This window comes from Pseudopodoces humilis, chromosome 7 (assembly GCF_049639895.1).
Source record: "Pseudopodoces humilis isolate 2021_Gansu_Grassland_sample_001 chromosome 7, ASM4963989v1, whole genome shotgun sequence".
Lineage (NCBI taxonomy): Eukaryota > Metazoa > Chordata > Aves > Passeriformes > Paridae > Pseudopodoces > Pseudopodoces humilis.
This window is the reverse complement of record NC_142206.1, coordinates 55,084,768-55,101,520: the sequence shown is the minus strand read 5'-3', so window position 1 is coordinate 55,101,520 and position 16,753 is coordinate 55,084,768. Positions and strand designations below refer to the sequence as shown.

Sequence of the window (16,753 nt, the reverse complement as noted above, 5' to 3'; positions counted from 1 at the left end):
GAACATGGTGTGATTCTGGGCTTGTTGCTGATTGTGGTAAAGACCTAGAAATACAGTTTCACTGTAATCCACTGACAGCTGTAAATGCCTGTTATGAAGCAGACACAGTCATCATGTCTCCTGGTCACTGTGTTCTAGGGGGCCTGCTCTGCAGTGCTGATTCAGTTGAACTCAAAGGCTATGGCTTTTACATTGTGGTAAAATAAACAAAAAAAAAGGAGACACCTTTCTTGATTGTACATAATCCAATATAAGATCTACAGCTTGAAGTGAATGCAACATGAAGTTGTGAAGGAGGTTTTAAACATCCATCATGGGGAAAAACACCCTGGAGAATTGTGTGTTACACTGTGGAACCAGAGGCATAACAGTGCAGACATCAGCAAAGCTATTAATGAAAAACTCAGATCTGCGTGATGCCAAGGGTGCTGGTGTGGGAATATATCCAGGTAATGCATAAACTCTGTTGAGCAATGGTATGTACTTGCTGCAAGGAGAGAATTCTTATAGATGACTTCTTAGATGAATATTATGACATTCCAAAGGTAATTATGATCAATAATGGGATCCATAGTAATAAAGGATATGATGTGGTCCTGGTCAGATCAGTGATGGTCTCTGAGTCAGAACAAAAGGGAACACACAGCCCACCCAGTCGGGGGATGGCCAGCCTGTATAGAAGCTTCAGGCATGAATAATTACCTGAATGCACAGCTTCATGAGAGACCTGACATTTCTGAGCAAACTGAAGGTAACTTCGAAATTGCAAATGAACTCGGGGCTACTTCTACAAAGAAGACCGGATGAAGTGACAAAAGATGACTGAGTGAACTGTCTTGTCCTAAAAGCAGATCTTGTTTTGCCATGGAAACGTTATTTCCTCCTGCTTTACTGTATATGCCACAGCTCTGCTGTTTCCCATCCTTCCCTACAGAGCCTTAGCCGCAATAGGAATCAGCCTCGCCGATCCTCCAGCTCCTGCTGCCTATCCCACCCTTTCTCCATTTCCTTCCCCTCCCCGTCCCGCCGCGCCTCGGGGGCGGGAGGCAGCAGCTGCCGCCTGTGCGGCTCTCCGGCAGCCCGGGCCAGCCGCCCCTCCTTCCCCCGGGCTGCTCCGGAGCAGCCGGCACGTAGCTGCTGGGCCGGGCGAGCGACCGAGAGACGCTGGGGCGGCCTAAGTGGTTACAGATGTGCAGCTGCATCGAGCTGGGGTCACAGCGGCGAGCAAGGTTTGGGGAGGGGGTTTCGCCCGGCAGAGCAACGGCAGCTTTAGGACAGAATCAGTCTGAAAAAGACTTCCGAGATCGAGCGAAACCTGTGACCAAACAGGATCGTGTCAGCTAGACCATGGCACTAAGTGCCAGGTGCAGTCTTCCTTCAGCACCTCCAGGGACGGTGACTCCACCACCTCCTTGGTGGTGCCGCTTCCAGTGCCTAATCACCTTTTCTGTGATGAAAGTCTTCCTAATGTCCAGCCTAAACTCCCTACAGCACAGCTTAAGGCTATGTTCTTTCTTGGGCTGTCACTCGTTCCCTGGGAGCAAAGCCCGACCCCACCGGGGCGGGGGGGCACCCTCCTGTGAGGGAGTTGTAGTGAGTCTCCCATTCTCCAGGCTAAATAAGCTGCCTCAGCTGCTTCTCATAAAACTTGTGCTCCAGACCCTTCATCAGCTGTCTTTCCTTCTCTGGACACACTCCAGCACCTCAATATTCCTGAACTGAGGGGCCCAGAACTGGGCAGAGCACTCGAGGTGTGGCCTCACCAGTGCCCAGTACAGCGGGGCGATCGCTTCCCTGGTCCTGCTGGCCACACTATTCCTGATAAAGGCCAGGATGCCACTGGTCTTGTCCACCTGGGCACTCACTGCTGACTCGTGTTCAGACAGCGGCTCCCTGCGGGCTGTGAGACATCACCTCCGCCCCAAGCACGCGGGTTCTTGGCTCTGACTGCGAGACCCGGGGCTGGGCGGCCGGGCCCGAACAGGAAATGCCACAGGCCTTGCTAATGGAGTACTGAGGCCTCCTGTCACCCCCGCGGGCACAGCTCCGGGGCTCCCCGGCCCTGAAGGAAGTGGCGCCTGACGGCGGGAAGTGTCCGGGCCAGGGCGGCCAAGGCTCCCTCCTCCAGCACGGCTCCCCCCAGGCTGCAGTGCGGCCAGGTCTGAACCTGTTCCCGCCGGAGCCCGTGGCCGGGAGCCCAGACACGCCGCAGGCCCTTGGCTGCGATTTGAAATCGGGGTGGCCCCGCCTCGCCCCCGCCCCCGCCTCCCTCAGCCTCTCACGGCCGAGGGGAAGGGTCGGGCTGCCATGGCAACCCCATCGCCTTCGGGGGCGGAGCCCGGGGCGGGACAGACGGGCGTTATAGCCAATCGTAGAGGCGAGTGGCGCTTGCCGGGCCTGGAAGCAGCCAATAGAAGCCGCCGTCGTTCTTTGGTGGGCGCGGTCTCCCGGAAAGGCCCGCCCCCGGTGGACGCGGGTGCCTTTGTGGGGTTTGACAATAAGATGGCGGGCGGGGAGAGGCGGGGCCGGCTGGCTCCGCCCGTCCCTCAGGCGCGGAGCGGGCGGTGAGGCGGGAGCGGAGTGCGGGCTCTTGGGCGGGCGTGCGCTGGCGACAGCAGCGGCAAGGCTGTGAGTACGGTGGGCTGAGTCGGGCCGGGGTGGGTCGGATCCGCGGAAAGCCGGTGCCGGCGAAACCCATGGAGGGGACGGGGTCGATTCAAAATGGCGGCGGGAGCGCGGGCGATGTGTAACCGCCGGGAGCGCTGAGGGGGCCGGGGCGGGCGGGACAGGGGGCCTGTTCCGCACCTCTCCTCCGTTCGGTCCCTTCCGCAGCCGTGCTGCCTCATCGGCCGCGCCTCAGCCGGGCACTCCGCTACCCTCCCACCACCGGGGAGCTCCCCCTCGCTCCCCGCCCTGGTCCCGCCTCTCCCCCCGGCTCTGCGGGCTCCCCCCGCTCAGCGCTCCTGTCCCCCGCCTGCGTTTCCACGAGCTCCTAGCCCAGCTGCCCAGCCTGCCCTTCCCCGGCTGCTGGAACCTCTTCCTAAATCTCTCGAGTGCTGGAGAGCTGCCTGCAAGCCCCCTACGCCCCAGGGTGGACAGACCCTAGTGCTTTATAGAGGCCTTTGTTCCAGTCCGAATAGCGATGTTTCTGGCCTTAGCAGCCCTCTGCTGTGTCTGCATCCCACCTTGTACCTCGACACCACCATATGGGTACACGTGCATTGTTAAAGAGGAGGAGTAGCTCTCTTTCCGTCTTTTTCTCCACTGTTCCACAGAGCTTTGGTTTCTTCCCACGGTTCTTAGAAAAGCCAGTGTTGAAGCGGAGAGGATTAGAGTGGTAGAGGGGACATACGGCCCCTTCTTGCCTTCTTGTGCTAACCATCATCACTGTACTCGGCTGTACAAAAAGCACCACTGTGCTTCACAACCTCCAGCACTGGCCTAGGTAGGTTTTGTCTGCTTTCTCCTAAAGATGAGCACTGCTGAATTCCCTATCTTCTCTGTTACCCCAGTTAATGGGAGGCAGCTTTTTCCCTTAAGTACTTAAGTATATCTTTGGCAGCATATCACTATATGAGTCTGAATTGAGTGTGAACCTGGAGTTCTGAAGTTGATGCTCTAATAAGAATTGGAGCAAATTTCAAGCCTCTTACTTGTAAAGCAGACTGGGAATTTGTCAATCGTAAAAACAAAACTTATAATGAATTGCATAATACTGTGCTATTATTTTCTAAAAACAACAAAACCCACAAAACTCCTTTTTCCTAGTGCACTATGCTGCAGCTAGCTGTTGTCTCCTTGACAACATTTATTTTGCGTAGATGTTTCAAACAGCAGTTTAGTGGAACACACAAAGTTTGGGCTCATGACACTGGGATAGCAGAGGAAGAAAGAAGATGATGCTGCCTCTTGGACAAATAAAGATGCTGCTTGAATTTATCAGGGGATTTTGAACACCTTGACTCTGAAGCAGCAGCAGTCTTGCTCTGGTGTACCAAAAGGTTTTACACAATGGCTAATGCCTTTTTGAGTATATTAATACATAAATCAATAGGAAAAGGTACTTAGATTTTAATTAATTAAGTTTCAAATTTAGCATTCTCTTGAGAAGAGTGCTTATTTGAGATAATGCAGAGAAGTCTGGAGGAGGTCATTTGTGTGCAAGGTTTTAATTGCATCTGACAGTAGCTATGAAGTTAATATGCTTTTAGTGAGGTTTCTGAGGTACACAACTATGCCAGTTTATAGAACCCAAATAAATGAATGTTGTGATGGACATATTCTTCAACTTTATACTAACAGAGGTCCATGTGGTTTGGTTATTGTCCTAGAGAAGAACCTGGAATCACATGCAGCAGGTTTTACATATTACTGTATTGCATGGGAAAGCTTTACTTTTGTAATATGTAAATGTATTACAGTCTGGACTGGTCTGCCCGAATCCCCTGTCATTTAGTTAGTGGATGTGATAATGGCTCTTTTACCAACAGCAGTGGTCCCCTCCTGTATTGTCCACTATTTTGCAAGGCAAACAGCCACAGCCTCTCCCCCTAAAATTGTCAGATATACCAAATAGCATCAGAAAATGTTCCAATTTATTTTTCTCATGACTGCACCATATTTACCTGTAGTTATTGGGGGGGAGTGTTTGTTGTGTTTTGCATGGTTGGGTTTTTTCAAATTAGGTTTATGTCCTTGTCACCTAACTCCCATAAATAGAAATTTTGGGATTCAAAATAGTTACCAGACACAGGCTGTAAAAGAGATCACTTTTCATTTATAAATGTTTTGAAACTGTACCTGGGGAGCAAAAACTTCTGAACTTTTATAGTGTCATAAAGTGCCAGAAATAAGAAATAGTTCACTGACTTGATAAGGTGTCTGACTGAAATTGTAGTTCAGATGCCTTAAGACACTGTTTCTAAAGTTGCTGTGAGCTCAGTCCATAAAAGAAAATAAGACTATGATTTGGCTGAAATACAGTTTCCATGACATAACATCATGTAGTTTGAATATCTGGGATCAAGTCAAAAGATTTTGGCTTGAGAATGTTAAAGGTGGAAAGGTGGATTTTGGTTTTTTTCCGTTGTGGTATTTTAACAAGTATGCAAGCTTCTTGAGGAAAAATATGCTTTCTGCACTCCCACCCCCAAGTCCTTTGTCAGCCATCTTCTTCCCCCCCCCTCCCCATCTGTGAGCAAGCAATCTTGAGAAATTGTTTATTACTAGACAAAACAGAAAATAACAACAGATGTCCATGTGCATCTTCTTTTGTTTCTTTTCTAGGTATACACTTCAGTTGGAGACACAACTGACTTGTACTGCACAGACATGTCTAGAAAAGTATCTGAATTGTTTCCATAGTTTATTATAAAAGTTTTTGTAGCCTGTTAGAACAGCATTCTTTTTAGTTTCAGTAGTTAAGGGAATTGTTGCATGTGATGGGAAATTGTATTTGAGATATCAAATTTTATTATACTTAAATGGATTTAAAAACTCAGCCTTTATAGTTCAAGTAGTTTAATTACTGTCATTACTTTCATTATTGTCATCTTGCAAAATAAGTCTTAGTCACAAAGTTTCTGTGCTGGTAAAGGGAAATTCTCATGTTTTGCTATGTTACAGTTTTGTGTTTGTGCCACTTCATTTTCTCTAGATGCTACAGACATACATGTGTTTGTACAAGAAAGGTAGAAACTATAGTTTGGTAATAAAAGTAAAGGAAGACTTGCTGTCATTATAAAGTGAAAACTTTAATGCTCATATAAAAAATTTTTGTTTGCCCTTTAAATGGCAAAGGTGTAGGCAGAAGGGAGAGGCTAGTCCAAAGGTCAGGGCAGTAGCCTAGGACTTGGGATTAAACTAGTGTTTTCCTCCTGCTGCAGATTTTGGGGGTATTGTTGGCCAAATCACATTTGTGCTCTAATTGTGCATTGGGTTTAATTGTACTATTCATGTTTTTGATGCTCACATCATACCAGGATAAAGATACTGAAGCAAAACTATTTTGTTTTGCATCTCCTGTCTCTGCTTGACATCCTGCTTCCCTGTGCTTGGCAGGTGGAGCTGTCACTTTTACTGTATGGACTCTTGCTCAGTAGCATGGGAGAAGAGGAAGGACTGCATCAAACACAATTCCTGGTACGTCACTTTTTGCTTCTTAGATGAAACCGTAACCTGGTACTCTGTGCAGTCATGAGAACAGGATGACAAAGAACTGGCTTTATGATGTAAGATACTAATTGAAAGCAAGCTTTAGAAAAAAATCCAGTGAATGCTGTGAAAGATTTATCTTTAAGAATCAATAAATGTTTTTCGTCTGCTTCTAGGTGCCCAAGTGTGATGTATTGAGGTTTTCAAGTTTTTTCCTGTGTTCTGCTGGTGTGCCTTAGAAGGCATATAAATGCTAAATTATAAATGTCAGAAAACCAGGTTAGCATTCAATTGAAGTTTTAATTACTCTTCACAGGAATGTAAGTTGAAATAAAAGAAGTTTCAAACTCTGCACAGTGTTTTATGTTCAATGATTCAATCATACATAATTTGTACACAGTCCCAAAAGATATTTCTAGAGGTTGTTTCACATGGGAGGGCAGGGTGTGTTCAGAAATTATACAAGTGTAGGAAAAACTAAATAGGATATCCTTTGATAGGAAATTTGCAGGTATGTCTAAAAATCTGGAAAAGGATCTATTGAGAAACATCATGTGTTGTATTTAATAGAAGTAATGCAAGTATGTTAGGTTTCAGGATAAAATTTTAGAAGAAATGTCCAAAGTATTTAATCCATAGCTAATCCATGGATAGCTTTTAAGAAGTTATGAAAAATGACTACAAGACCAAGTTCATTCAATTCTGTAGTCTCTGCACATTATGATTTCTGAAGAGTTTTGTACCTTCAGTGGAAAAAATCTTTCAAGAGCGGGTAAATCCCAACGAAGGTTATTTCATGGATATATACAGCAATGTAACAAGTGTTGTACAGAGTCAGACCAAGTGTTTATCTAGCTACTGTGCTATTCCCAGGTTTTCACAGTAGATAAGCATGTAATGTATTTTGAAAGGAACAGTGTTGTTGCCTTTTAGTGGATTTTTAGAGTCTCTGAGAAAGCTGAGAGAGAATTCCTTGAAAATATGTGGAATGTACTGTAGCAACCTGAAAAGCAAGGCAGAGTTTAGGGCTTATCGAGGAAAATGGGAAATTATATAGAAAGACACTGCAATAGTATTTTGGTTTATCAGCTTTTAAAGTTGAAAAACTTTTTTGTTTGGGTCACTACCTTAAGAAAAAAAGTCCTCAAATAGTGGGCAAACAGGAATTCTAAGATCAGAAGACTTAGAAAGAAAATAAGGAAGAAGCATAAATGTAAAGATCAGGCACCAGCTTTAATTTACAGCCCAATTTTTATAAGACTAAAAGTGATATATACTACATTAAAAAAAAGTTACTTCATATTCCAGAGTACCAGCTGCAATATTTGCATGGGGTACTGTTGTCAAAATTAGTGCAATTCAGAAGAAGAGCTAAGGCTGGTACTTCAGAGGCACCCCTTGGAGAATTCAGCAAGTGATTTTAGGTGTGAATACTGAAAAGCCTGCATGCACCCTGTGTGTTTTTAGCTGTGAACCTAAGCTTTGAATATAGGAATTTTGCTATCTTAGTCAACTGGGAAAGGAATACAGGAGCCCACACAGAGGATGACTGTGACTATCCTTACTGGACTTGCCCAGTTCTTATTGGAATTACACAGTTCACTTACTCACCCAAGGAAGGGAACCGGAAGGACTGCTTTAGGCACCTCTTCTGAATGTCTCAAGTTACATAGAACAAATCTAGATATTACTCTATTTGTAGCCAAAACAAGCTAATCTTTTCACATATGCTGCCCATGTTTTATTTCTTTCATGTTACTTTGTTAGGCATATTAATGTTCTGGAGGGGTCAAATCTTTTAAAGATGGTATGCCAGGTTGTATTTTTATTTCCAAAATTAGAGGCTAAGCATGCCAGTAGAAACTCGGGAGGAGCGAGGAGAAACTGCCTCTCCAGTAGGTGAAATACAGCCGGTGAGATGTTTGCTTCTGTGCGAGGCATCAGCCCCTGACTTCCATCAAGTGTGGAGCTTAATGGGAGCCAGGAGCTGGGAGCCCCTGCCTCTCTCCGATGCCATGCCTTGTGGACCTGCTCACCCCTGGTTCCCGAATGTCGCCTTTGGGACCCGGTCCACATGTTCCTGACCCCTGTTGTACCACACTGGCCATTCTAGAACATGGTATGACAATTCTGATGTTTCTATCTTTAAAGAATTTGCTTTTTAATAAAAGATTAAAGTTCACTGTTCTCTTTTTTAGTACTTTTTTTTCCCTCCTATCTCTTAAGCTGTTTATGTTGTACATTATTATTTTTTTTTTATTTGTTTGGTTTTTTTAATAGGACACAATGTTTGTACGAGGATTGAAGAGAAAATGTTTTGATGGTGAAGAAGATATTGAAGGGACTCTGGCTGGTATTAAGGCTATCCCTTCCTATAATCTCCAGCGGCAGTCACTTTTAGATATGTCCTTGGTTAAACTTCAGCTGTGTCACATGCTGGTCGAACCCAACCTTTGTCGTTCAGTACTTATAGCAAACACAGTACGGCAGATCCAAGAGGAAATGACTCAAGATGGGACTTGGCAGATGATAAATACACAGAGTACAGGGCAGGCATCCCTGGATCGTCTTGTTTCAACAGATATCCTCTGCCGTTCATCTAGGGATCAAGCTGAGGGAAAGCATGTTCCAGCCTATGGTACTTTCAATAAAGACTTTGAGAGTGACCAGGGACAAGATAGTTCAGAAACTATGTCAACAGCCTCTTCAGTGCAAGCACCAAGAAACTTACAGAGCAACGTGTGGGAAATGGAGAATCCACAAGAAAATAAAGGAAACTTTCAAAAATCTTTAGATCAAATATTTGAGACACTGGAGAATAAAAGTCCTAATTCTGTTGAAGATCTGTTTTCAGAAGTTGACAATTCTTATTATGATCTTGATACTATGTTAACTGGCATGATGAGCAACACAAAAATGGGACACTGTGATAATCTTGAAACATTTTCTACTCCAACAAATACAGCTTCTAACTCTAATTGTAAATCTGATCTTAATGACCTTGATCATATTGTTGAAATCCTTGTTGAATCCTGAACCTCATTGCATAGGAGGTAAAGATCTGTTAATGGGAAGAAAAGACTTGAGAAAGGAATTTCCACAGTTTGTTCTGTCAAATCTGCACGAGTATTTTACAGGTATCTATATATTATATAGATATATATGTTAAGAAGCACTTCATATTGCAAAATAGTGTTAACTCTTAAGGTTAACCTGTAACTTGTAGTGTAACAATCTGATTTATCCTCCACTGAACATTAAGTACATATGGACAAAATGTCTACGTTGGGGGTCCAAGGCTCTTGAAATTGGGTTCTTTTTACCAATTTCTTTTAGCCTTTGATAGAGGATATCCTCAGGGAGAGGGATTCTCTCATCTTATACTTCCCCCATAAAAATGGTAATAAACAGAGAGAGAAGTTGGATAATTGGTTTCCTATTTTCCTCTGGTTTCTACTTTGTTACACCACAAAACTCCTACCATACCTGCTGCTTCTGTTTTATGTCGCTACATGGCTCTTAAAGAGCAGTATGCAATAGTCTTTGTTATCCTTGCTAGCTTCTTCTGGGTTTTGCTACAATTTTTACTTCAGAAATAGTTTTAAAGTGTTTATTGGTGTTTAGATTTTTCCAGGTATTTTCCTAAAATATATTTTTTACTACAGATTTATGTCAGCTGCTGATTTAGTAACTTTTGATCATATCTGCAGTTGATGTATTTTTTGCAAGATTTTCAAAAAGGGATGTTTTTTTACCATGAGCTACCCAATGTAGTTCAGTAAAGTGTATGTAAATGTAAATATACAATTTTATACTTTGCATTAAAATGTAAGAGCTGTTTTCATGATTCTGTTTTATAGCGTAGTACTTTACTAAATTGAGAATTGTACATTTATGCTTTTCATACCCCACATATTTGAGTATCATTATAGGAAGAGCTTTGATCTAGCTAGACACAATTACATTTAATTCATTTCAGACCATACTTTTTGTTAACTACAAACCTAAATGATGTAGGTTTTTATTTATGTGTATTTATATGTAAATGTCATCAAGTGAATTGTTTATCATTGAAGTCTACCATCAAATATTTGTTTATATGGGATAACTATCTTGCACTAATTACTACAAAAAGTGTTACTGGCGGCCTTTAAGTCTCACTGGTTGGAATGTCATGATGTCTTGTCATAATTAATATGCCCCACTCTTACCAAGGGTTTCCTCTTGGCTTTTTTAAATAACAAAAAATGTAATACAACACGGGATGGTGGTCTTTTTTTCCAGTGCATTTGGTTTAGAGTGTATATAACTAAGCTTCTTCCTAGGAGGCTTTTTGGGGGGAAAGGGATAATTTGAGTATAGCCTATGATTTTATTCTAAAATAACAAATGTTTACCATCAGAAGCTGCTACTGGGGAAAAGCCCCAAGCTAGCAGGGAGCAGGGAAGGGAGAAAATACGGATTGGTTTCAACATTGGAATATGTTGGCCGTGGCTGTGTCAGGGGAAGACATCTCTCAGTAACGTGGTTGTTTTCTGTAGATCTAAGCCAAGCAAGTTGCTGAACAAGAAAAGAAAACCTTGCTGTGTGTGACAGGCTCTGCCTTCCCATAAGTGACCTTACCTGTGGTGCAGGTTCTCAAACCTGGGAACAGGATTGGAGGTGGGGGTGCCAAAGGGGTGTTAAGAACATTTGAGTATCACTTCAAGAATAAGGAGACCACTGAGCTTATGTGCTTTAGAATCATCTGCTTTGAGGAAAGATCATATCATTTAGCTAAATTTTACAAACTCGACAGTTGAATGCGTATGGGCTCCATCTTCTGAAACCATGCATTTGGTGTGAGTCTCCAGTGAACTGGAAGATGTTTCCTTATATTAGATTTGGCATAAGATAATTTGTAGTTGCTGTAGTTAAACTTTGCTTTCTCACTTAAATTAATAACTTCACGTTAAAGCACCAAATAGCATATAGGTACTTGCAAGTTCAGTCTGTAGGATATAGCTGGACCAAAGAGAATTTTGCTCATGCTACATGTTTTAATTGAGAGATCACTCATAGGTATTGCAGTAATAAATGCTGATTTGGCAGGATCCAAATACAGATACAAACTGTCATATCTCACAGTGAAATAAAGCTGGCTTGTTTGGTAGTGTTTCTTGTAGTATCAGAGATTCCTTAAAAATCATAAATCTGCAGGTAATTTTTCTTGATGCTTTTTTGTGCATGAACCGCTGGACTGGACTGCAGGTGCCTTAGGGGGTAAATCAGAAAGCCAGGCAGTTTCAGAGTTTTATAAAGGGAATATCAACATTGATTGGAATAACTAAATGTCTTACTTTCCTCTGGGAAACTCCCAAAATTGCTCTGAACTGTGTTGAAAAACCACAGGTTTGAGCAATTATAGATGTTCCCCTCTGCCTCCATACCCTCTATTTTCATTAAATGAGCAATTTTGTGTTAAGATATTTTAAAAATGTTCTTCCCCACCTCCATGTGCATCAGTCTGCATGTTACAGATAGGAATCAATATAACTTGTTCATAACTTAAACTGTGTCTCAAATGCACATGTGTGTATTTATAACTCTACTATTGTTAAAACAATTTATAGAGACTAGCTGGATTAACAGGAAATGTGTTAGGTAAGTAGGCATATATAGAGTTAAGCATTTAAACAGAAATATATATCCTATTTTATTACATTCTTAAGACTTATGCCAAATCTTATGTGCTCTTACAAGCCTGGTATCTTGGCTCAGCAGGTATAATAATTGTTATTGCTGAAACTTGCAGAGTCACCATGCAGAACTGATGGGTGCCTACAGCTGGTTTGACTTTGCAGAGACCAGTCTGTAAAATCAGCTTGTCTCCCTGTTGGTTTAATAATGTGTCTCAATCTGATTCAGCTTCTCATGCTTTGCTTCTCCTGGTGGTAAAAAAAAAAAAAAAAAAAGGAATAATAAAAAAATAATCTTATTTTCTAACCGCCATTTCATTTCTTTAGTAAGGTGTTGCTAAAAATGTTAGCTGGTGGGGATTTTCTTAATTTCTGTTTGTAAATGAGAAATTAAAAAAAAAAAACAATAAAAATGTAGCCTCTTAAATTAGGAAAAGCTTGTGACAAATTCTGCTGCCACTCCTAGGACTTTGTACTCCTAGGGAAGTTGTGGAGCTTGCACATCATCAATGCCGTGTGTCTGACAGGGCTGTTGGTCTGCCTGGTGTCACTGGGCTGCAGACCTGCACAAAAGCAAGCACTGTCAAGCACATAGCTAATATCCAATCTGCTTCCTTTGCAGGTAACACTGGGTATCTGTCCCCTTCTTCTGTGCATGTGGTTTTATTTCCCCTTTTCCCTTGCCGGAGAATCAGAGCTCAGGCATTCTGCAAATGCAAGAAGTGCAAGGATCCAGGGTGCTGTAACCATGGCTTGTCTGCTTATTGCTTCTGTGTTTGTGTGGTGTTTGTAGGTTTCTTTTAACCCCCTCTCTCTGCCACAGCTCTGGGAGTTTGCCTGAGACAAAAGTGCAAAAGACATCATCTGTCTCTACACTTGTCTCTATGACTGTAGCTGTATTTGCCTAAAGGACAAATTTAGTCAATGAAGAGAGAATCAGGTCTTTGAATAAAAAAAGCACCTTTCCTGACCAGACTGCCTTGGAGGTGCAGCAGGGAAGGGTTTCAGCCTGGAGCAGTTAGGGATTCACACGTGAGCTGAGCCCTCATACTCACCAGGAATTACCTGTTCTCAAAGCTGTCCTCAGACTTTTTTTGAAGTTCAGGTATGTCTGGGCTGCTTTAGTAAGCATTTTAAAAGGCATTTTAAATTGTCTGAGAGTATAGTTTAATATTGTAATTACCAGACCATTATAGATTTTTTGTGTCTCAGAATATTGATTTGCGTGACTGCCTTGCAGTCCTGCAACTTATTCCATATTACCTTATAAGTAAACAAACTGAAAAACTAGAATGAAAAAAACCCAACACATTTGTTTTCTGACATCTATGATACAGCAAATAAAAATGCTTTCAAAAATTACTTCTGTTCAAAGTGAAAGTATGCTTGTGTCTCAGGCCTAGAATGTGTAGTCCCATATAAAAAAAAAGAGACTGATGATGACAAATTTTGTTCGCTCATCAGTTCTTAAGTGAGTGTTATTTCATGCTCTGTGACTAATACTAAGAGTACAAAGCCACCCCATGACACTAGTGAAAAATACAAAAATTTCATTATTTGACATGCTTTTCATAAGTTTGTATGGTAGCTCTTCCTTTAAAAAACAACAATAATTATTCATTTGCTTAACTAACATTCCCCCAAAATGAGTGGTTTATGACTTGAAGAATTATTGTGGTAAATATTCAAACATGACGAACATATCAACAGGAAAACCTAATGCTGGAGACTGCTTTGCATTGCCAGGGAAATATTTCAGTAATTTCAACTGTCATCTTTTTAGGCAAGAGTAATTGAAGATACAGGTGATTACAAGACTTCTTGCAAAACCAGAATTAAACAGAAATTGTATTCCCCTGTATGCTGTATTTGGAAGTCCCCATGGAGCTTGTGGGAAGTGCAAGTATGTACTGCAATAGTAAAATGCTGCAGCAAAGGAACCGCATATGCTATTTTTCATGTTCCATTTACAGACAAGATTTGGAGAGGAAAAGAAATGTACCAAATAATGCAACTTCAACCTGGGGTTGTGCAAGCTTACAAAACAGGACTTCCAAGGGGAAGAGCAGGTATGTTGATAAAAAACAAACTCAAAAACCAAGAGTTTAATACTTAAAAAAAAAACAGTACTTGTAATGAATTCACTCTTCTGTGTTTGAAATAATTTCTGAGAGAAAGGCTAGATATGGAAAATACTGGGTGTTTGGATTATTTTGTGTCCAGTGAGCTGACTGAAAGTTTAAGACAAAATTTCTGAATGGTTAATTGTTTAAATTGAAGCTCAGTACCATAGTTTACTTTTGTGTCTCTGCTTTGTTTGAAAGGTATAGGGGGAAAGTGCTTTTTCTTGTAAATTATGATTCCTTTGACAAAAGAGAACAATGGCTAATTTCCTACTCTGAGAAATATTCAGTAAGGTGTTAGGTTTTGTAATAAGCATCTTGTGTCATAGCTTTTTCTAATAAATTTGAGTAACTGTCTAGGATTAGTTTGTTCACAGCGGCTTTACCACCAAAAAGAGGTGGTAAAACTAACCAGGCTTTAGTGCAGCGTGCTCTGCCTTTCTCACTTTCCTGTGGAAGGATGGCATATATGGGATCATTCTGCCACTCAGCTTTAGAATAGCTAATTTATTTCAATCAAATCTGGCAGATCTCACAGTCACTACATTTTTAGAATGTATCCAAGTGTGGAGATACCAGAAGAAAACAGCATTCTGTACTGATATCCAGTAATTCAGATAAGGGAGAGACATAAGTTTCCAGGCATGACACCAGCTTCAATTAGAGCTCATACCTTAGATACAGAGTAATTAATCAGAGGCATAAATCCATAGGAAAGCAGTCTTCATTAGTTCCTGTGTTGCTGGAACCATGTTTTTGAATAGATGCCGAGTATGAAGGTAAGAAGAAGTAGCAAACCTCCGGCTTTCCTTTCAGATGAGTTATATAGAGACATTGATTGGTTTGAGGGTTGTGTTTTTTCCTGGTTTATGCAAAATTTGCTGCAAAAGCAAATATGCTGCTCGTGAGAATGGCATCCTGGACTGCTGCAGTGAGTACAGACATTCTGAAAGGCCGTGTTTAAATCATTAAAAAATCATATGCAATCCTGTTCAAGTCAAAATGGGAGAGCATTAGACTCCTAGAACATGACCTCATTTGAGAACATAAGGGCCTTTTAAAGGAAGTTTTTTGTCAAGAAAGACCTTATATGCATGCTCAGACCTCTGAATTCACTGTGTGAGACAAGCATGGCTCCTCTAGCACATAAGATGCTAAATATTTCCAAGCTAAACGAGGTTCCAGTTCTTTTATGTGAATTCTACTGTTAACACAAAGAAGTGACCAAACCCTTTGCAAATAATCACCATATTTTGGGTCATTTCTGTTAACTTCAAGTGTTAAGCCATGAATCCAAGGTTGTGATGCATGCATTTAAACAACTCCAGGTTCCTTTTTTCAGTACCTCTTGTCAGAGCATGCTTGAAACAACTGTCCTTTCTAGAAACACCCGCTATAGAAGGCACATTCACCCTTTCCTATTGCACAGAACAAAAATTGCTCACAGAACCTGACTATGTTATGTTAATCACTCAAGAAAGAGTGACTGGTGTTGGTGTCTTTCTGGGAGGTATGCTGGACTTAAGAAGAATGGTTGTACCAGAGGCTCAAGCATTGCCTTGAGCTGTAGAGAGGGAGAATTGTCCAGGACTGTACTGCTGCTGCAGGGTAGCCCAGAGGTCATAGACTTTTTACCAGCAGGGGTCAAGTCTGCAAAGCCTAACCTTGGCTCAAACTATGGGAACACTTTAGGGGTACTGCTAGTTAAACTACCCCTTTATATTCTGTATTAGACATAATGATTGCAGATCCATCCCTTTTGCACCAGCTACCTCTGCACGCCTGTCCTGTGTCTAGTTGGAGATAATCCCCAGCATATGGCAGGGGTCGGTCCTGGTGCAATACTCCTGGTTGTCCCTGGCTGACTTTAGCAGGCAGAAGAATCCTGAACATCTCAGGGTTACTCCTCCTCTTAAGCAACAGTGTGTGGTGGGAAGGAAGGGGTCTGGGGGAGGTATTTAGTCCACTCCTCCCCCTCAGTGCTGACACTGGTTCTGCACTTACACTTGGTGTAGCAGATGGACCATGGGGGTTGGGGTGTCACCCCTCAGCCATTCGGGGAGGCGACACAGCTCCGGCAGCGTGTCAAAAAGGATTCATTAGTGCTTCTCACGGCAGCACTCGCTCCTCTTCTGTGCTCCATGACCCCCAGCAGTGAGGTCAGAGCACAGCTGTGGCTGAGGAATTGGGGGCACCATGCTGCAGAAGAGTGGTGGCCTGGAGAGATGGTCCCCTCATCCTCAGTGAGAGACCCGTGGGGGTCAGCTCCGGCTTTCTGTCTCTCTGCCCTTCACTCCTGTATTGGGTCAAGCCTTGCACACTCCTCCCCATCAGGAGACACAAGGGTTAAAATCTATTGGACTTGAGGGTTTAAAACAAAAAATCTTCTTTGCTGAATAATCACAAAAACTTTCATCAAAGTTGTAGCATATCTCCAGCAGACAATTGCAAATGTTTCTGTAGTATGGATGAGACCTACATGGAACCTTGTGTATGAAATTGGTCTGTGCTCGCCGTCGATGTAGGAACCCGTCTGTGCAAATGTCCTTGAGTTTTGTTTGGTTTTAATGTCCTAGAGATTGGCTCTTTCAAAGATGAGTTTAGATCAAGCAGCTTTTTGGGGATGCATCACATAACCAACCCATGGCAGGGTTCGACAAAAGAGGAAAATCGACCTTTACAAATACTTCAGTGTCAGATTTTGAAATCTGGTTTGTACAAATACTCGTGCCAATGTAACTTGATTACGCAAATGCCCGTGAAAAGCAAATATGAGGTTTGAGCATGGCTAAAACCATC

General features: G+C 42.4%; 1 protein-coding gene and 1 pseudogene across 4 annotated transcripts; both read left to right on the top strand.

Moving 5' to 3' along the window:
* The first annotated feature begins 2 nt into the window (after positions 1-2).
* On the top strand, positions 3-2,173 carry LOC102109046 (SHC SH2 domain-binding protein 1 pseudogene; annotated as a pseudogene).
* Positions 2,174-2,513: 340 nt separating this feature from the next.
* CDCA4 (cell division cycle associated 4) lies at positions 2,514-10,411 on the top strand. Of its 4 annotated transcripts, XM_088058089.1 has the most exons (5): positions 2,514-2,628; positions 3,276-3,445; positions 6,061-6,141; positions 7,995-8,272; positions 8,434-10,411. In XM_088058089.1, exons 4-5 carry the CDS (start codon positions 8,270-8,272, stop codon positions 9,187-9,189), a joined length of 759 nt encoding a protein of 252 aa, XP_087914215.1. In that variant the 5' UTR covers positions 2,514-2,628; positions 3,276-3,445; positions 6,061-6,141; positions 7,995-8,269; the 3' UTR covers positions 9,190-10,411. The 4 variants fall into 4 exon arrangements, with proteins under 4 accessions (XP_087914215.1, XP_087914213.1, XP_087914214.1 ...); XM_088058087.1 differs by lacking the exon at positions 7,995-8,272; XM_088058090.1 differs by lacking the exon at positions 3,276-3,445 and having other exon boundaries at positions 2,610-2,628.
* The last annotated feature ends 6,342 nt before the right edge of the window (positions 10,412-16,753 follow it).

Coding starts and splice junctions, on each gene's coding strand:
- CDCA4 (XM_088058087.1), top strand. CDS start 6,103: ATGGGAGAAGAGGAAGGACTGCATCAAACACAATTCCTG. Junction 6,142..8,433: donor TGCATCAAACACAATTCCTG/GTACGTCACTTT, acceptor TTTTTTTAATAG/GACACAATGTTTGTACGAGG.